This window comes from Prinia subflava, chromosome 20 (assembly GCF_021018805.1).
Source record: "Prinia subflava isolate CZ2003 ecotype Zambia chromosome 20, Cam_Psub_1.2, whole genome shotgun sequence".
Classification (NCBI taxonomy): domain Eukaryota; kingdom Metazoa; phylum Chordata; class Aves; order Passeriformes; family Cisticolidae; genus Prinia; species Prinia subflava.
Genome location: NC_086266.1, coordinates 4,127,208 through 4,148,285, shown reverse-complemented (window position 1 = coordinate 4,148,285; position 21,078 = coordinate 4,127,208). Strand labels below are relative to the sequence as shown.

The window sequence follows — 21,078 nt, the reverse complement described above, 5'->3', positions numbered from 1 at the left end:
TATCCTCACTAAATACTAAATAATATTCTTACTGCTGGTTAAAAAACCCCATCCAAATCAGGGCTAAATTCTCTATTAGAGGTAATTTTGAGCTCATGTACCTAAAGATACATAAGCAAACTTTAAAATATAAATGCTAAACTAAGAAGTAAAACTTAACAACTATTAAGATTGCACAGCTGCATAATTCAAGACAAAGCAGAACAATTAGCAAGACCACTGCATTAAGACACAACAACATATGACGAGTAAAATTCAAGTTGCAGTACTTCAGAAGAGGACTGGCTTGGCATTTCAAATGATTAGATAACCATGAAATACACAGTCAAACAAGAGCCTCATGCAACATAAATAACCATCATATAAAAACCTAATATAAGGAAAACACCCTCATTCTCTCTTCCTTCATAGGAGATAATTATGCATTCTTGGCCTCATTTGCAGTACTTTTGGTACTGAGAATATACCAGCATTAAGATTTCATTCTTATTTTTTCCCTCCCTGTGAACAACAACCAAATCATGAATGCAGGGCTTGGAGTTCTAAGCAAAATCTATTTTACCTTTCACATATGCACACTACTGCTCTTGTATTTACCTAAAATAAAATGCTGGTGCATTTTTAAGACCCTGCCATTCTTAGGCATTCTTAGCCCTCAGTTTCTCTGAGGGCTTCATGTGTATTTCAACCATCTTAAAAGCAAAGTGGCAGAATCTCATAATTACACAGAAATTTGATAGAAACGAAAATAGTACTTAAGTTAGTATGAACTTACATCCATTAGTGTGGGGTCCTGAATGAGTGTTAGGAACTATTTGTTAATGAACTACTATTAAATACAACTTTCACCTCTCAGAGGTGCTGACTCTTGCAGTACCTGGCAGCATTTGCCTGCTTGGTAAAGGAACAGAACAGAAACTGCTCCTGTGCCAGCCTGGCCACTTCTGTGTGACTCCAGCTATTCCTTCCTGTTCATTTTACACAGTTGCTAACTTGCTCTATTAAATTCCTTTAATCTGCTGCTTGTTCCATGGCTCCTTTTCAAGAATTGTTCTGCTGAGATGCCCATAATGAAGCAGAGAAAGGCAGGCAGTTGAAATGATTTATTTTTATACATAGATATTGTCATTTGACAGAATAATGTTCAAACAAATTTCCCCTTCAATCCACGGGATATTGACTGAAGGAAGTACCACCTAAATTAGCCTGTATTTGAATAAATATATCCAATCACAAACAAACTGTAGGGAGATTGTGTAATTCAGACAAGAAACACAGGACAGGTACCTTGACAGAAGCTGTCACTTCACTCTTTAGCAGCTGGACAAAACTGTTCTCAAAATAAGCTGTCAAAAGCTTTTGGGTGTAAGAGAGGTTAAAGAATAAATTAATTGTAACAAAAGTTATTTTAACTAATATTGCTGTACCTGTGTTTTTGTTCTTGCTGCAGCAACTGAGCTGCTATTTTTCTCAAGTCAGTCACTTCTTTGAGCTCATCATCATCTTCAGCCAGCAGCTGTTCTTTCTGAAGTCTGAAAAATTAAACATTAGTGACCTGTCTGATTTCAGTGAGGAGAGGCAGAAATGGCTCATTATGGCAGTAACTCAGCAGTGCTCCCTGTGAGCTCATTCTCTGCCCAACAGGAACACACTGCTCAATATGAGAATTCTTTCCTCCATATGCAAGGAGCTTAAAAAACCCCCACTATCATCCCTGTCACTACCAGTAAAACCTACTGAAAAAAGATAAAGATGATTTACCTTTTTTCATCTCCCCACTCCTCATTTTGTTCTATTTTCTGGGATTTCTCAGGATTTTTTCCTCGTTCCTTCAACAAAATGGAAAAAAAACCCAATTAGTTGATTTAAAGGGGAAAAAAAAGAAAAAAATCAAGGCTACTGAAGAGTTTTTCTTTTGTCAGTGTCTGGTACCTTGACATAGGAAAGCAGGGGGGCAATCTGTGCATCTCCCTGCTCAGGAAGAGCTCCCTCCTCTGCGCTGGGATCGATGTAGTCAAACGTCTCCTGGTCTAGGGAGGATTTATGAGGAACAGGAAAGATATTAGTATTTAAAAATTATTCCTGAGAGAAAGAAGTACTTATGAAAAATATCAGATAAAGATAAAACATAAAAATTGTGCCTTCTTAAGCTAGAAATATTTTTTTTCCTTTTTCTCAGGCTTTTTCTGGTTGTGATTATGACATTGTTTTCTGAACTGATGAAAATACAATACCTACACACGATCTTTTAATTTTGTCCATTTTCTTACATTAGATACCTAAGCAAAGTACCTCTGTTACCTCCAATGACAAATGCACAAGTGGTGTTACCTTTCTGTGGGTCCAGTTTACTTCCCATGACGTGATTGTCACTCCTTAATGTTTGTTCCCTGGTTGATTCTGACACCTGGGAGTGAAGGCTGATTGTATCATCATCAGATGGCTGCAAAGACACCCACATTTAGTACAGAACTGACATGGAAATGGGATTATTACATGATTTCCTATATTCTCATCATATCATATTAATTAGAATCAACTTTAACCAGAAAAGTTAAAGAAATATATAAATAATTTGTGTCTGATATGGCAGTCTAAGGATTTAAACTCTGCTGTACACATACTCAAAGAATCTTAAATGCAACTTACTGAGGTGTTTCTCAAATGATATAAAACACAAAGGAAAAAGTTCTAAAAAATTAGAAATTACACATTCAACAGTGCAAAAATACTCACTTCTGTAGTGGACAACCTTTTATCCCCATTATCACTTCCAATGCCAGAGTCTGGTCCGTGGTTTTTATTGGGATAAAAGTCCTCCATGCTACATTAAAAAAATGACACACAAAAAATCAACATTAGAATGAAACAAACAGTAGTTTCCACAAGAAAATAAACATCCTTTTCAAAATATGTTCTCTATAGTGGGAAACCCACTACTCACCTGTCTGTGAGTGGCTGGGAGGGGATTCGTTTACCTAATGATGGCAGATCCAAAGAATCTGGTTTTTTATCTATTCTGAGGCACGCCTGAATACTGAGGAATTTAAATATATGTACTTTGCCCTTTAAACAGATCTGTTGGGAAACAAAGGGACAAGAAAGTCTTAATTACTCAGCATGTCTGCTGAGAATACACCCCAAGAAATACCTGCTGCACTGCATTTACAGCCACAACACCCTAAAAGGAGACATACAAGAAATACAGCTAAAAGAAAAAGAAAACTTGATTGGTATAACTTAGAACAGTTTCCTCCAAGACCCTAAAGCAAATTTCTGCACTTTTGTGCTTGAATACTAACCTGTGCTGGTGGTATCTGCATTGGATTGTTATCCAAAACTATAACTTGTAAGTGACGTAACTTTCTGTAACAAATGGGAATTTCTGTAATTTTATTACAAGAAAAATCCAGCTTTACCAAAGGAAGGTCTCCTAATTCTGCATTTGGGAAAAAAAAGCAAACAAAAAAAAAAAGAATCAGTTATCTTCTTAACACTTTACCTAATTTGCCTACATCAATGGAAAGAAGATGAGTAGCTCACCATCTGGCAACATATGGAGATTATTTCTTCTTATGTTCAGTTCTCTAAGTGACTGCAATTTTCCTATTTGCTGGGGAAGAACTTGAAGTTCATTACAGCTAATATCCTAAGAAAGATATAATTAATAAATCAACTGAACATCTTAAATGAAATTACACAGAGGAATACTGCAATCAAACCTATTATAAAGCATATTATTACAAGAAAAGAAATCCAAGAAAAGAAATCCAACTATCTTGAATTTCCCATGGAGAAGATGTACCAAAGCAGATCTTGCTGGTTTTTAAAGTATTTAGGGATTCCAGAAATCCAATTCAAGAAGTTGAATCAATGAATGGTGAAATACTGGGTTTGAAATGAATACTGGAGCCTAGGAATCAGGAGTTCCTGGTGTAGTTCCCAGATCTGTCAAAAACTTCTTGTGCTATTGCTGCCAATTGAGGAGCATTCTGCTCCTCTTCTAAAAATTCTTTTTCCTTAATAAACCTTGAGCCAACCCATAAAACTAAAAAAAGTACAACAGCAACAGCAGGCTCACCAGTTTTTTGGATACAAGCACTAGAGGGTGACAAAGCTGCACCAAGTGAGACTACAGCTACTTCTGACAGTATTTTAATATGAATTTATGTAGACCAGAGTGATTAAACAATCACACAGAGTCTTTCCAGCCTTCTTATGTTCTAAACAGGTATAAACAGGTACTGGAATGGAACTCTCTCTTGATGATGTCCTTAATCATCATCAAGAATTCATTCTGAGTTTGACAACCTTGAAAAAGAAACCAACAACATCAATAAAACACAGAAACTGAATTTAAATGTTGTACTTCTATATTTAAAAAATAATAATTTATGAAATTGAATATATAAGATATACATATTGGTTGTACAAAGATTCACAGTTGCACTTACCAACTCCATTAGATCTCTCAACTTTCCAATTTCTTCTGGAATGGAGACCAGCTTGTTATTACTGACAACCAGAACTTTCAGTGGAAGATCAAACAGGTATTTTGGCAATGTTGACAAAAGATTTCGACTTGAAAGTGAGAAAAACAGACAAGCAAGGTGGATTGTAATATCTTTTTTCTGAATATTGTACAGCTTGTCTCCCACCCCAGGTGACTTTCTCCACCCATTACAATTTCATCTACAATGCCCATCACAAATTCCTTATCAAATACAATTTATTTCAGGCATGTGAATGTTACATTCCCATTTCACAGGACAGAATCTAACACCAAAAAGTTCAGAGAAATCTGTTAAAAGAAATAATGTTTGTCACTTGCTTTTATCCTGCTGGTTCCTTCAGAAGAACCACCTGATCTGACAGGCTGCCAAGCCAGAACTTGTATTTGCAGATTTTGAGACACAGTGGGTTTTGGGGATTTAAACAGCTCTTAACTGAGGAAACAGTTTTGGATTTGATGCAGCCAACATCAGAAACAAGAAGAATTGTGGAAAACAGGGTCAGGAAAGTTTTCTAGATTCCCTCTCCTTCCAGAGCTCATATCCATCTTCTGTTCTGGTGAGAAAACCCAACCATATGTTTTCCAAGTTTAAAAAGAGCAGTACAGCAGTGGGTGTAAATAATGTGCAAAATGAGCAGGACTTTCTGGCCAGAGTCATTTAGCCCCTTGACAGCAGCAAATTTTTACAGCTGTAGTTTCAGAATACTGTCTGTCTAGACAACACCAGAAACAAAAAACTTCTGCAAACACAATGACCTGAGGAAACAAAACACCAACTCTCTAAGGAGGAAAGTTATATAAAGACCTAAACCAACCACCATTACTCACCTAATGTTAAGGTAGGTAAGCATCTGCAGGTTTTTAATAGATTCTGGAATGGATTTGATGCAGTTGTGATACAAATTTAAAGTTTCCAGTGGTGCAAACAGCCAGACATCAGGAGGAATTTCAGTAAATCTGTTCTTTGAAAGATCTAGAAGCAAACAGAAAAAAGATTTCCTTTTTTAGTCAAGACTTTCTCTGCAGTAAAAGCAGATAAAAAGCACCCACTGTTATTCTTGTCATGCTCCTAAAAATTAAGGTGTTGCAAGAAGTGTAAAATAATTCAGTTTTACCAGATGCTACTGCATATAATTAATACACAAAAGAGCCTTAAAATACTAAAAGATTATTGCTCAATATGCAATTACGACAGAAAGTAGAAGAGTGACAGGAATTCAAAAATACATTTCCTACTACATAGTTACAGTTGCAATGACAATGAATATCAATTATGATTGTCCCTCCTCTATCAAGTCTTTGTTCTGTGCAATTCTTGGGTTTCTTCCCCTCCAGCTCCAGGCACAACAGTAAATCAAGGTACAAATGCAACGTTATTTCTCCTGATTGACAGCTACATTAGAATTCAATGTCATTGTACAATGTATCTGCAATGCTAAAGCCAAGTTCCCAAAACACCCTTACACAGTAACTGACATTCTCCAGCTCCACATTTGTAACTTCACTAAAAAGGGATAAAGTTGCTAAAACCAGTGACATAAGTATTTATCTATAAATTCAAGATGCAATTTAGTCTGGCCTAAAAGCAGAAAGAGGAATATCTTTGACCATGGAAACACAATTCACGACTGCATTATGCAAATCTGCATGCAGGAGTTATGACAGAGCACTACCAAAATGCACAGCATTTCTGATTATATGAAACCTTGAAAAGAACCAGAAAATACAAATGAAATGTGACCCAAGAATCCTGGAAATTATCAGCTAAAATACCAAAATCTGTGCCATCAAAAGTCCACCAAACTACCTTGGAAAAAAGAGGTATTTATTTGAGAACTGCCTGGTCTTCTGAAAGGAACTCTGGCTGCCAACCCCAGACATTTCAAAAGGATGTGGTTTCTCAGAAATGCTGAACAAAGTCTTTTAACAGAGAAGTAATACAGATCCCTTGCTATTTTAGGCTTTAGTTCTCAGTTTTTAACACTCACACGGAGTAGCTGTTTCTGCTTAGCTCCCATCACATTATCACTGGACCAACAGCTCTGCAAAAAGCACAGGAAAGGGTTGGAAAATTGGCCCCAGGTCATTGTCAGGTTCAAAGAGAGCTCATGAACCTGAAGTTAACTGGCGAACCAGTTACGAGCAGCACTTCTCAGGGCCAACACTGGAATCAACAGTGCTTAGCTTCCTCATCAAAACCTGGCAAAGAGGATACAGTGTGCCTTCAGGAAGTGCACAGACTGTCACTCCATTATTTCTAAAAACATTCTCAAGCTTAAGTATCACAACGTCCTCCTATAAATCAGGGTATCCACTGCTGGTGCAGAATTCTGCAAATTCCACCTGCAAGAGGCAGAAAAATACATTCCCAGCTTGAAGGAGTGGCATTCCTAATGAACTGTGATAAAAATGGAATTAAGTTAACTAAAACTGAACATCTCAACAAAACCTAAAAAGCTTATTTAAAAAATCAGCATGCGTGAGAAAGTTTTCACAACCAGTGAAATTCACTTTCTATTTTTCCACTACATCAGTTTTCAAAATGTTACAGAAAAATGACAGGTCTCACATGAAAGTCTTCTGCAAAACCCTTCTTAAACAAATGCTCTCTTGTTCTAGTACTCAGCAGAGTGCAACACCTGCATGCAGAAGAGATGCCCACAATTTTATCGCTGGCCCACTTGTACAAACTCCACCACATGCTGAAGTCTTTGACACAACACCATTCTGAAAGAAAACAGCTTTAAACCTCTTCCTGATTTGGTTTTGTCAGCAGTTGGAAAGGTGATTGAAGGCTGGTACAAAGATCTAGTCCACAAACAGAAGAATCCCACCCTACAGGCACTGACAGCTCCCAGGAGCAGCGCTGTGGGTTGGATGTGAATGGGGAGCTCAAGGGCACCACAAAAACGCTGCTGCTGTGTTTGCTTCCAGCCACACCTCAACCACACATCTCGAGAGTCTCAGGTTCAAAACAGCTCAGTTCTTCTGCAGAAATAAAATCTAGAGGCAGGCCAGACAACAAGCAGAGGATGCACCAGCCCTGTGCTCTGATGAGTGGAGCAGGGGTGTAATACCCCACAGGGGACATAAACCAGCCTGGCTGGAGCCCCTCAGTGCCCTCACACAGAACCCACACAGCTGCACAGCAAAATACACACTTTAAAAAGGTCACTTTATTTCTGGTTTACTGTAGAAATCACTTCTCTGGAAACAATGCCTTTGAAGACACTGTGGGGCAAGGATTATACTTTTTTATTATGAAACCCAGAAATCCTATTAAAATAGGAAATGACACTCACTATCTCTCAAATAAAAGAAAAAAAAAGTAAATAAAGAGGTGGGAGATAGCATGACATCTGTTCCAAGCAATTTTTCATTCTACCATTGCAAAACAGCATTAGAACAGCTCCAGGGGTTGGTTCAGATTTTTATGAAGTGAAAGATTTGAGTATCTATAGTTGTCCACAATATTGTCATATTGAATGTACTCTCAGCTTTTGAAAACAAGTAAAGCTACCTTTATCCAAACTAAAGAATGATTTCTACTCCAAAAATATTTTCATAACAAGCAAGAAGTTTATGAGATAGTATTGTCTATTGTGGTAAATAAAATGTAGATGTGAAACTTAGGCAATTTAGGTACTTTTTGAAGACTAATAATGCAATGGGTGACCAAGAAAATACAGCCTGGAAAAAGGAAGAAACTTCAGGAGTAGAGTGCTCCTCTATAAACAAGATAGCTTCCACCTCACTGGAAACGAAAGCAGGCTGCTAGCACTTGAGAAGGGCTTTGTCAGGGTTAACAGACTGGAGAAGCAAGGAAAGCTGCTAAATGCAGAACCACAGATGATTTAGGTTGACAACTCCTCTAGAAGTGAGATTACAGGAATCCTTTGCTTAACCAGTTCAGACTGGAGAACTCTCAGTGGGAGTGTTATGTGAGGACTAAACAGAAGAACTACCCATGTCTGCTCATGAATCCAGGGTATTTCAATACACTGTCTCTGCAGGAACAATGCAAGTGAGGAGTATACCCTTACTAAGGTCAAATTTGAAAGAGGAACTAGAAAAATATGAAGAAGTTGGCTGCCCTTTAGTTTTTGTCACAGAAAAAGTGAAGTCTTTAGTTACTATAAACCATAGAGATTTATAGAGATTAAAAAAGAATATATAGAAAGATCAAAAGGAAAGAATTTCGGGAAATCAGTCTGGAAGGGAAGCTATAAGAAGTGACAAGTTATCTTGCATAAATTTAAGCCATGATCAAGAGGGAATACAAAAAGCTAAGGCTGTCAGGTTACAGCAGTGTGCAGCCAGGTATTTAAATAGTATTAACATCACATTTGCCCTGGTTTTACACATTTCCCTAAGAATGCAGAACTGCTTACTGTCAGGAACATCCTGATACAACAGACTGGCCTTAAACCAGTACAATCCCTTCTATATTCACATATTACATACACTACATGTTGAATTTGAAATGCAAGGCTCAGCTAGGACATTTACACTTGAACCTCATCTTCATATCATATTTTTCACAAACATATGTTGCTGATCCAGGATACTGGTGTTAGGCTTTTGTTTGCTCCAAAACATTATTAAGAAACTAGATCATAAACCCCCAGATTCCTCACCCCACAAACCCAGAACTGCTCTCCTAACTCATCACAGATAGATTTTCCTAGCTAGCTTTTCTGGCAATGCTTTAGCCTAAGCCAACCAAATTCTAAGAACAGTTGTAACTGTAAAATTCCTCTTACAGAAGAGATGCTTAAAAACAAGTGTTCAGACCAGATCCCAAAGATATTCTTTTAGTCAATCTAAACATAAATCTGAGATCACCACACAGAACATAGGTAAAACTCATTTGTCTGGCAGATGTAAGATGATTCTGGAGAAGTAGAAAGTAGCCTCAGACACTACAGAAACACCTGCATGTGGAGTCTCCAGGAGGCACCAGCTGACAATGCCCACAAACCACTGACTGAAGAAAGCTTTGCTACACAAACAATGAAAGTGGTTTGCTCACGCTAAGTGCCATTTCTGTGGTCAGTCACAGCAGACAGATCTCTTCCTGCCTTCAGTAGTTTCTCAACAAATTGGAGAAGGAGCCTCAGGAGAAAGGAACTCCTAAGCTTCCCAAGCTCGCCTCAAATGGGATGTCACTCCAGCATTTCCCTCAGACTCTACACATCTATTGTAGTTTCACAGTTCCAATCTTAATGCATGACTAGTGCTGTTAAACACAGAAATGTTTTAAAGTTTTCCCTTCAAAGGAAAAACAAACTTGGATAATGAAGTAATAAATATCAGAATTCCTCACACTTATGTTGCAAAATGAAGTACTGAGCAATTAAAATACATCCAGATGTAATTTCCCATACTGATACAAACAGCAACCATTACAGTTGCAAAGGAGACCAAAAGTTTTGAGCTTACTGGCAAAGAATATTCAAGAATTACAGCACCATAAATCCAAGTAACTGTGAATTTCACAGACCAATCAACATTTGCTCTCTGACATTAAGAGCAATGCTGAAGGACAACACAGAACAAACTGAGCACCCAGCAGCTCTTGAGCACAGTAAGGAAGCTGAAAACCCCTGCCAAAACCCTGCAGCTCTCAGGAAACTAAACTGACCACAAATTGTCAAGGAAAGCTACGTACATTTGAAGTCTACTCTTAAAAGCTTATGTAGCAGTATTTAACTTGATTTTTATCTGTTGTGTATACTTAAGTCAAGTAAAAGCAATCTGTCTTTGTTTAAAAGAAAGAAAAAACGCTCCCAGGACTAGAGGTGGCTACAAGCAGCTTTTTGCAGCTGGGTGTTTGACAGCATGGAATAGCTTCTGGTTTTGTGAAAAGGTATTAAAAACAGATATCAAAATGGTATTTGGATTCTAAATCCAACAACTGAAGATGCAGGAAATACCTGCTTCAGGTATAAAGCCCCTAAGTTTAGTTACAGACTTGATCTGTGCCATTAAAATGACAAACAAAGAAACTGTACACAACCACATAATTGAGGTTTCTCATCAAGTACAGAGGAAGGGCTCTACAGGCAACCACAAATTCCATTTGACAGGTTCTGAGTTCTTGGCTTCTCATGCTAATCAGCACTTCTGAAGAAAAACAAAATCCTTTTTAAAAATACACTTTTACTACTTTAGAGACATGAATAAAAAATAAAACACCCTGTCAGACTGAACCACAGCTCTTCCATGAAGAACATGAAGGGAATGTTTCTGTAACTGGAATAGACCAATTGTTGTCTCTCACACTTCTGCTACCAAGGAGAAAGAACTGAGATCCAGCACACTGGTCTGAAATCAAAGCAGCCTTAAGGAACCCACTGTCCCAGCCCACCCTCACTAAGACCAGTCTCCCAGTCTACACTGGGTGCACCTACACTGAACATGTCTAAATTGGCTGTTTGATTCAAGCAATTCTTGTTTTTCATGTAAGCTGCCCCCGCTCACCTGTTGGTTCAGGTATGTGAGGGTTTTCCTGAAATCTGTACCAGTAGAAAACTAAACCAGAAGCTCTGATCTAAAGGTTGGAACAACTGGCGGGAATGCTGGTGCTGATCTGCTGCACACCAGTGCCACTGTTGTCCCTACAAATCAGATTTGTTACCTGAGATGCAAGAAGCACACTTGAAAGAGGCGCTGATCATTTGTTTCAGAGTTGTGCAAGCCTGGGTGCTCAGGGGTATTCCACTATTGATACATTTTAGTAAAGAAAGGAACAAGTGTTCATTGGCTATGAGTTACACAGTTCTCTTAATAATCACTGTTCTGTCTTCTATCCGCTAATGACCCCTCTTGTTTCTCATGCTAATTAGTCTCTCTTTGTTTGGGTCAGTGGGTTTCTTGGGCTGGTGGTCCATCAGTCACTGTGGTGGGTGATCTCCCCCTGCCAGAATTACCTTTTATCCACTCAGAACTGATTCAGCAGAGATGCTGAGTTGGCTTTATAGGCTTCCTCCTTATCTCGGGAGTTCTGCCAGCTGTCCTTGTGGCCCGTAAATTCTGCACTCCCTGTGCCCGCTATCAGTGTCACATCCTTCTTCCCAGGCCTTGTTAACCACCCCCACATCTCAGATCACTGAGGCCTGTCAAGCCCTAAACCTTAACAAGGCAATTCTTTAATCAGTAATTTGGTTTTTTAACATCTGGACATCACTTAGGGTTTACCTGTTAGTTGCTATTTGTTTCACAGATTAAATTTCCCTCCTTGCTGAGCAGGCTTGAAAGTACACAAAGATCAAAGAACATCCCTTCCCAAGAAAATTTTACATATTCCACATTTTTGTGACATGAGAACAAACTCAACAGGTGAATTCAGGGAATTCTTCACCACGTTGCAACATCAGAAAGATCCAGACATTTCCAACACAAGCTAACACAGTGCTCTAACTCTGGAGTGTGTTCAGCTATTTTTAAATTAAATGGAAACTAAAGAACACATCACCAGGATCACTCCTCAGTGTGGCACACAAAGGTGTAAATTCACATGCCACATCAAAAGGACAGAAGCCACTACTTCATGTTAAGGATTATCTTCCTCTCCATTACTGAAAGTGTCTTGGCTCCACAAATCTTTCAGAGTTTGAACTGGTAAGCAGAAAATCACACTGGAAGCCTTTTTGTTTTGGCACTTCACTACTTAGTCTAGAATATAATTGTTAGAATGCTTTACTACCAGAAAGAGTGAAATGTATTTTCTTGACAAGTCAGCAAGACTTCTTAAGATGGCACATTACAGCACAGGGCATCTTCCACCAAAACTCACCATCACTTACTGGTTTAATTCTGACAATTTCTTTTTTGGCTTTGAAATTTTTAATTCCAAATTTCTGTTTCACAGACAAATAATATATGGGAAAGTAACCCTCATTTGGCAATGAAGCAAAGCCTGCTTTTGTTAAGGAATATACAATATACACAAAATTCCCAAGACTTACACCAGCTCTGTATGCTCAGTACCACATATCCAAGCCTCTGTCCAGACAAGCTTACAATCTAAATAGACATGAGACAAACTACAACCGACCTGCAGTAATCAGTGTTTACTACATGACTTATCTCTTGTGCAGATAAAATGGCTTGTCACTGGATAAACTAAGCAGAAACATTTCTGAAGTGAGATAAACTGGTGGAAGACAAAGAACACTGGAGAATACGGCAACTGCACTCAGATGAAAGCAGAAAAAAACCTGAAGAAACTGGGTAAACCAGCAGTCCATGAGCACTGAGTGAACAGGGTCTAGCAGCAATTCCAGCAAGTTCTCCTGAGACCTGGAGGCCCCTGCTGCAGCAACTTCAGCTTCTGCTCTTATTGGCTGGTGCCCCCCTCAGACTCTGTCCTACTCATGCCAGACTTCATGAAGGGCCACAGCCTCTTCTATTAGCTTAAACACTATTCTACAGTATCCTTCATTACTCCATGTAACACCTTGAAGCACTCTTAAAACCCTTTGAGTTCTAGGTGAGTTCTGTCTTCAACAGAAGAAGTTCTCCTCACGACATCCTGCTCCCAGCTCTGGTGCTGAGCTCACAAATGGCAGATGGGATTTGCTCCTGTACAGTTCACCTGCTGCTCACGGCTCTTCAAGGCTTTAACCACACAACCCTTTTTTCAGAAGTCTCACACTGACACTTGGGAACACATTTGTGATAATCATATCTGCCAAACACAGAACTATTTTAGTTCTGTACCAGAGAATACGATTTTATTTTTTATTTTCACCTGAAGAGTGTGACCTCCTCTAGACCTGCTTGCACATTCTCCTAGCAAGCAGCAAACAATCCCAGGCTGGAAAAACGATGAACATCAGATTGTTGGACAGCCACAGAAAAGCAGAGAACCCAGAAGTCTCACTGTCATTCTACTCTTTTATCACAGAAAAAAAAAAAATGTATCAAACAACTTCACATTTTCTGTGGAGCTCCAGCCTTCAGCCCTGATTTAGTTACCTTTTTGCTAAGGACAGATTTCAGCATTAAATGCCAGCCTTGCTGGGAATATGAGTATGTACTTTTGAATCAGCTCCAACCAAGCAGTACAACTGAAATGGGAAAATGCACTTCACCAAAAAGAGTATCTCAAAAAGCAAAAGCTACTCCATTTTTCTTTATTGAACAAGGTTTTGCAATACAATTGCCCATCTAAATTATTCTTCCCCTCTGCAAATAATCAGTAACAAGTAGAAACATGTATCAAAAAGAGTTCCTCAGTTGGTCAAACACAGAAATATTACAGATGTCAGAGGCTGGATATTACAAAACACAAATAGTCAATGCAATGGCAAATTTAATTTTGATGGATGAAGATGGTAAAAAAGTCAAGAAATTACACATTGCAATTTTTTGTAAGTCAATATTTCAGATAAGGCTGTAACACTAAATTCATTGGGTTTTTTAATATTAAATTAAGATATAAGTGGTATTCTTCACAATACAATCCTTTTAGGCAGGCATATAGTAATAATTAGCTCCTTTAATTTCAAGTCACTGAACTGAACTTGCCCATCACACCAAGTATCCTTAACAAGGATCCTTTCTAGTGGCCTTCAGCAAGGAAGCCTCAAGCACACAGAGCTCATTTCTGCTTTGCCCAAACACTGGCCAGGCTGTGAGAACACCGCAGAAAACTTCCATAACTGTTTATAAACAATTATTTCCAGATTTTGCATCAGATGCATTTCAGGACATAAACACTGGCTCCTCTGCCCCAAAACCACAGAATCTGACTTCCTCTTGTTGCTCAAATCTGAAGGAAAAGCTGCTGAAGAACCCCATTTTGCAATGTGTTTGATTTCCGGAATGTAATCAAGATTCAGGATATACATCATATATGAATGCTAATTTTTTAGGTGAATACTGGATCTGTTGTTGCTCTTCAGTCATTGCTGTTCTCAATTTAATCAACATCAACTCCACCAACAGAAACAATTTTATTCAGAAAGGGAAATATAATTGGTTTAGAAGTGCATACTGTAGAGGCAGAACTGCATTATAAATGAACATTCTTATGCATTTCACACTCAATATTAAGCCTTGGGGGTTTAATCTGTAATCACCTGAATGACAATATACCTTAGAAGAGCCAGAAATAGGATGCAAAAAAAGTGAAAGACATGCAAGTAACAGTGACAACGGTCTCTGTGACAAAGCCACGCCAAGACTGGCACTGGCCAGGACAGGAGGGATCACTCTCAAGCCATGCTGGAACACACCGGTGTTACTCCTCCATGCCATGAGGAGGAAGCAGGGCTGAGAAAGGAGAAATTTCAACCTTCATCTATTTACAGGCAATCAATCACCTACTTATAATTGCCTGGGAGTTCGCTCAGAATTAAGAAGTGGGAATTGAAGCTGTTGTGACAAAGCCATGAACAAATAAGCCTGATGGTGTTGCTGCATTTTTCTGGAGCTGTCGGTAACTCACCTTTTGTATTTACTAAACTCATTTTTCAAAAGGCACTCACTAAAAAGGGGACAAATTGGTAAAGGTTCCTGTGCTCTATTGTTAGACTGAATTATCTTTAAAAAAATAAAACAGCAAACACACAACTCTTCAGCTAAGCAGACTGTGATTACACTGATGTGATAGACTCAATTACTTAACTGCCAGGGGGCCTAATGCTGCTCATACAGACAGAAGCAAAATTACACATAAAATTACTGGAATATTCAAGATATCTCTTGATAGCAACAATTATGATTTTATTTTCTCCCTGGAAGTTCATTAAAAGCAACACAAGATTTGTTTGGGCAGCCAGAAGACAAAATCAGATAAATAATAAAATAAGGATTTTCTGGCCAAAGTGCTGCAAGGACAACTCACAGTTAAAAAGAAACAAAAAAGAGCTAAACAGCCATATAGAGTCACTATGCTTTAGACACATAATTTAATATACAAAAAGTATGCCTCAGTATTTGCAAATTAAATATTGGCAAGCCATTATGTAAGTGAGATGCAAAATAAAATCCCAAGCTATTTTTGATAAATCAACAGAAGTTGTGCTTCAACATAGCTCTTGCTGACTGTACTGATGTAAAGATAGAATATTCTGGGTTTTCAGTAACACTGCAGATCCTCCTGCCTAAGGGTTGGTGATATGGAAAAGAAATTGTTTATATCCGCACTGGCCAGAGACTGTTTTTTAAAGTATTTGTTTCAAGTACCATAGAATTGAATTTCAGAGTCGCTGACTTAAAACAGAAAGTGAAACTCTGCAAAGATTTGTGACCCAAACCCCATCTCCTGTGCCTCAGCCTCAGCCTAGAACCTTGTTCATGGGGATATTTGCATGTGAAAGGGGATAAGTGCTACAGAAACACCAGGAACCGCCTGACTGCTGCCTCTGAGGCAGCTGCTCATTCCCCATCGAGCTCCAGGCCACACTGCCACTGTCAAGGATGTCCATGATTCACCAGAACGCTGTTTACCCACTTGACAAAAATTTCTACAGATCGAGTCAAAATACAGACTACAGGTCCTTTGTTCACAAGCATCATTTGAAAGATGTCTAAAATTTGTATTTCACCGGGGTTCATTCATAAACCAGGACTACATTAAATCAGGATTCTCCTTGGTACTTACATAGACACAGATTAACTATTTCAGTACAGGATTTTAGAGCAGCAAGCAATAAAGCTATTTCTGTCAGAGACAGCCCCTAAACCATTTTCACACCACCATTCACAATACCAATTCAATCGTGATGGGAATGACTGAGCTTTACTACATCCTAAAATACAGAGACAAGATCACTGCAGACAGCTCTGACTCAAATGTTGAGATTCAAAATAAATGGACAAAAACAACCTACCAAAATGCACACAACAATAATTAGAGGCAAACAAAAAGTACAGACCCTTGATGCTCCAAGTTCAGGATACAGAAAGCCTTTTTAATAACAGATTACCTATGTGCCTATGATGCTTACTTTCTGAGTGCTTTGGTTATTAAATATCTGCAAAAAGCAGTGACTGACAACATTGCTAAATACATTTTTATGCTACTACAAGGAAAACTCCAGCTTTCATTATTTCATGGAACCTCTTTTTATTTCCAGGTACCACCTGGACAATCTCCTATTCCAAACAATACAGCAGCTATTCTTAACCCACAGGGAAAGAAAAGCCCCACAACAAAACAAAATCCCCCACAGCATTAATTCACTCAAGCAACATTTTCAAAAGCCACTAGTGTTTGTGAACAAAAGATCCTGGGCATCTCAGTAATATTTTTGTCTAGCACATTATTTAAATTGATCCATTTTCAGCAGCTACCCCAGCAGCAAAAAAACCCACAGGCAAATGGAGATGAGCCACAATATGAGAACACCTCTGTGGAAAATGTAGCTTTATTTTCTAGGAACCGTATAGAAAAATGCCTCCATGTTTACTTCACCTAAAAGCCTGGGTAAATCCAGGCCCACACTCACGATATCCGAGCATTTACCAACACAGTGAACGCATCAAGCTCTCTACACTCCGGCTGGATGCTCACACATCCCCGGGACCCATTTCCTATTGAACTGGGACCGCGATACCGCAGGCGACAGAGCTTTTACTGCAAGGGATCCGACACCCTTGAAGGTACAACCCAACCACAACACGGAGCTCATTCCCCCGAGCGAGAGAACTCGAGCGCTCCCCTCACCCTGCACACCCTGCACCCCCTCACCACTGCCATTCCCATCCTTAAAGCACACACAGACCGACACAGGGCACAAATGCCCGATTCCCAGAGGGAATCTTCCCTGAAGGCACACAGACCTCAGCCGTGCTCACAGCCCCGGAGCCAGCAGCCCGGGCACACCGACGGCACCGGCTCTGCTTCCACCACCCAGGGGTAGAGAGACTTCCACCCCTCGGAACACCGAGCACCGCCGTGAGCTCGGACACGCACGGGTAGTGCAGGCTGCTCTCACAGCCCTGTGCCCCCGCAAACACACACACACACACACAGAGCCCTGGGCCCTTCCACACTCACACACACCCCGGTGCTCTCACACAGAGCCGCTCCACCCCAGGCACCTCCGGCTCCCCGCTCCGCCCGCAGCAGGCTCAGCGTGCCCCGCTCACACCCGCACCTGCACGCCCGCCCGCCCCACAGCACCGGCCCCAGTGCGCCCAGCGGGGCAGCCCCGACACCGCAGCCCCACATCCTCCACACCCCGTCCCGCTGCCCGCACGGACAGGCCCCAGTCTCCGAGCCTCCTGGCTGTCCCCCGCTGCCCTCACACACCGGGATCCCCGCTCCTCGCCCGCTCCCGCTCGGCTGCCCCCACAGCCCTCCCCTGCCACCGTGGAGGTGGCATCCCCGCACCGGGCCCCGCACCCGCCCGACCCCGGCGGCCACCACAGCGGCTACGCGCCCCCCGCCCTCAGCGCCGGGCCCGCAGCGGCCCCGCAGCCCGCCCGCAGCCCCGGCCCGGCGCTGCCACGGAGCCCTCACCTGCTTGCGTGGTGTCGCTCAGGTCGCAGCCGCTGCCGGGGAAGTCGCGCAGCTTCCTCCCGCTCAGGCACAGGATGCCCGAGCTGCCCGCCTCCTCCAGGGCCCGCTCCAGGCTGCGCACCGTGTGCGACTGCGGCAGAGCTGCCGCGCCCCAGTGCGGCCCGGACGAGAAGGAGAGAGTGAGGTGCGCGGGGATGCCGAGCCCCGCCGCTCCATTCCCGGGCGCCGTCCCGCTGCCGGTGCCGCTGCCGGTGCCGTTGTTGCCGCCACCGCCCCCCTGCCCGGCCGCCATCTTGACCGGCCCCTCCACAACAACGGCCGAGGCCGCTGCGCAGGCGCCGCGGGGCCCGCAGGGGGCGCCGCGGGACGGGGCGGGGCTTCCCGGCGCCCCTCGGCCGCGCCAACCAATCCGCTGCGGCGGAGGGGCCGAGGGGCGGGGCTTACCGAGGGGGCGTGCGGCTGTGCGGCCGAGGGCTCGCGTGCCGCTCGGGGGCGCTGCCGGGGCTGAGGGGATCGGAGCGGGAGCGGGCAGCGGGGACATCCCGGGAGCGGGGACATCCCGGGAGGGAGCGTTCCGCAGCCGGGACGGGAGCGGGCGCAGGGGGAGCCGTTAGGGAGACCGCGGCTGCGAGAAGCTTCGGAGCCGAAGGAACACGGGGAATATCGGCTCGACAGCCCCGGCGCCGCTGCGAGCGCGGCGCTGCCCTCAGGCACCCCTCGGCTCTGCCTGATGCCCTCAGGCCCCGCTGGGCTCTGCCCGCTGCCCTCAGGCCCCGTTCGGCTCTGCCCGCTGCCCTCAGGCACCCCTCGGCCCTGCGGTCCCCTCCGCCCCGGCCCCGCACTGCATCGGCCGCTCCTCAGGCCCGGAGCTCTCCTGCGCCGGCACCGTCAGAGCCTCCGTGGGCTCTGCCTCGCAAACCCGGCACCGGCAGAGCCGGGCACGGACTGCGGAACCCCGCCGCTGGAAGCAGGGAAATCACCCACCAATCGTCCTTGGCAGAACAAAGGGAAGACCAGCGAGCGGATCACCCTCAAAGGGGTGAAGGAACACTCACAAAAGCCCCATAGACACCAATGCCCGTGGCTCAGAATGGGAAAGGGCAGAAATCCCAGTTACCTGAATCAAATGCTACAGAACTGCTGGGATACTGATGGATAGTGATGGATAATTGCCTCCCCTAGCATGTAATCAGTCCTTGTTAGGTGCTGCATATTTATCTTCCAACAATTGCTCTGGAGCTTGATTAGGAAAGGCCAAAGCCTCACAGACCCACATTTCAAATGCAATTGTCTTATGTTTGATAAGCAGAATCTGCTTCTAAGCCTTGAACCTCATGAAGATCCTTGCATTCTTGAATTGGTTTGGATTGGTTTTTTGTTTATTTTTGCATGCATATTTCATGCCTAGTTTGGGGATCTAAAGGGAAATTCCCTCTGCGTGGGGTATGGAAGACACTGGCGTTCAGCCAGCAACACGGCACTGACAGACAGCTGAGCCATTATTGATCACAAAAGGACCAGCCCTGAAATAGGGTGTGGGTGATGTCTGGGTGAAATTCAGTACAACCAGTGAGCCTGGATCAGTGAGCAGCTCCTGAGGAGGGAAGGGCTCAGTCCCCCTGCAGCGCTGTGTGAATTTGGGGATGACCTGGCCTGGCACACGCACTGCCCTTCCAGCAAAGAGCTCTGTGTGCAAAATGCAGCTGTGGGGAAAGGCTCCCATTGTCACCTGCAAATGCTGTGGCTGGCTGCTTCCTCTGGCCTTGGCTGTGGCTGCCTGTCGGGCTGTGGCTTTCAAGCTTGAAGATGAATATCTGTATCAGTCTGGCTGGGCCAGAGCTGCTTCTCCTCTTGCCCTGAAAAAAAAAAAAAAAAAAAAAAAAAAGATTGTTCTCTGGATTTACAACAAGAAAATACAAGGTAAACCTGTGTAAACACTGCTGAGTGCTGCCCTCAGCTGAGGTTCCAGCCAGAGAGGGTGGATGGTGAATAAACCCAGACTGGTGTCGGGCCAAGTGTGTAGGATGATTTTGCCTGCAGACATGGAGCAGGAGGCACGGTGGCTCTGCAGCTGCCAAGAGGGAAGCAGAGCAGGAGCCAGGACCAGCTCCAGCACATAAATTCTACTAAACGTTTGAGATAGTTGCTCTGAGTTTCCAAAGCGTGTGGCTCAGCAGAGGGCCAGCTCAGAGATGCAGGTTGGTTGTCCTCCCTCTCAGCAGCACCACTCAGCCTCTTGCTCTGTAGAGGTTAAGCTCTCTTTGTATGAAATAAGCCTGAGAAATTGCCAAAGGGTTAAAACATTTTTTTTGTCACCAGAGTTTTCATGTATGAGGGGCCTTTTTATCTTTAACCAAATACTCATTGTACCTGTAGGTAATCCTACAAAAAGCAAGCCAATCTTGCTCAGTCTACTCAGACGCACTCTCACATCTTCAAAGGAACTGAAGTTTCCCATGCAGTAGGTTGGAATCAATGTCTGAGGCTTTTCCTACCAGCTCACTGAAAATTCCCAATCTGCAAACTGTCTTGAGCAAATTGCTGCTTGCTCAGGCAAAAGCTTGAAAGCTGATTGCATGTTCTGTGGTAGAGCAGATTTACCTGTGGGGGTCATTTATCACCTCCAGTAACTGCAGAACCAGAACAGATGTCTGGAATGCTAAAGTCTAATTACTTATATTTATAATGGATTTCACAGCCTTTCAACAGTTCTTTTTCCCCATGCCCTCCTTTCTTTGTCATTTCACAAGCTAAACCAGAGTCACTAGTCCAGTGGCAGAAGGCTCCCCAAAGCAACCTTGGTGGCACAAAGAGCAGTAAGCCATAGCTGTGCCATCCCTCAGGTTCTCCTCCAAAACAGACATTGTTGCATTTTCTCATTTATTATGAAAGTTGAGTACAGGAAGAGAGGGAAACGTTCAGATGTTGTCATGAGACTGCACAAGACAAATATATTTTATTGCAGCCATGCCAGACAGAGTTGAGTTTCAGGGGTTTGAAAATTTCTGAAAATCCCACACTTCCATGAAGGGCTTTCACTTTGAAAGTCTTTGTGGTTACCCACATCTGTTCCAGATGAGATGAAAAC

General features: G+C 42.6%; 1 protein-coding gene across 3 annotated transcripts in view; it reads right to left on the bottom strand.

Annotated features, from left to right (window-relative positions):
• LRCH2 (leucine rich repeats and calponin homology domain containing 2) overlaps nucleotides 1–18,328 on the bottom strand; it is a 36,231-nt gene extending 17,903 nt beyond the window's left edge. For all 3 annotated transcript variants that reach the window (XM_063416600.1, XM_063416601.1, XM_063416602.1), the window contains exons 1-11: nucleotides 17,991–18,328; nucleotides 5,342–5,486; nucleotides 4,455–4,581; nucleotides 3,544–3,649; nucleotides 3,303–3,439; nucleotides 2,945–3,078; nucleotides 2,737–2,824; nucleotides 2,332–2,443; nucleotides 1,933–2,030; nucleotides 1,762–1,829; nucleotides 1,428–1,532 (exon numbers count right to left, since the gene is read on the bottom strand). In XM_063416600.1, the coding sequence (XP_063272670.1) occupies nucleotides 1,428–1,532; nucleotides 1,762–1,829; nucleotides 1,933–2,030; nucleotides 2,332–2,443; nucleotides 2,737–2,824; nucleotides 2,945–3,078; nucleotides 3,303–3,439; nucleotides 3,544–3,649; nucleotides 4,455–4,581; nucleotides 5,342–5,486; nucleotides 17,991–18,282 (1,412 nt within the window). In that variant the 5' untranslated portion in view covers nucleotides 18,283–18,328. The remainder of the gene's footprint in view (nucleotides 1–1,427; nucleotides 1,533–1,761; nucleotides 1,830–1,932; nucleotides 2,031–2,331; nucleotides 2,444–2,736; nucleotides 2,825–2,944; nucleotides 3,079–3,302; nucleotides 3,440–3,543; nucleotides 3,650–4,454; nucleotides 4,582–5,341; nucleotides 5,487–17,990) is intronic.
• Nucleotides 18,329–21,078: the final 2,750 nt, after the last annotated feature.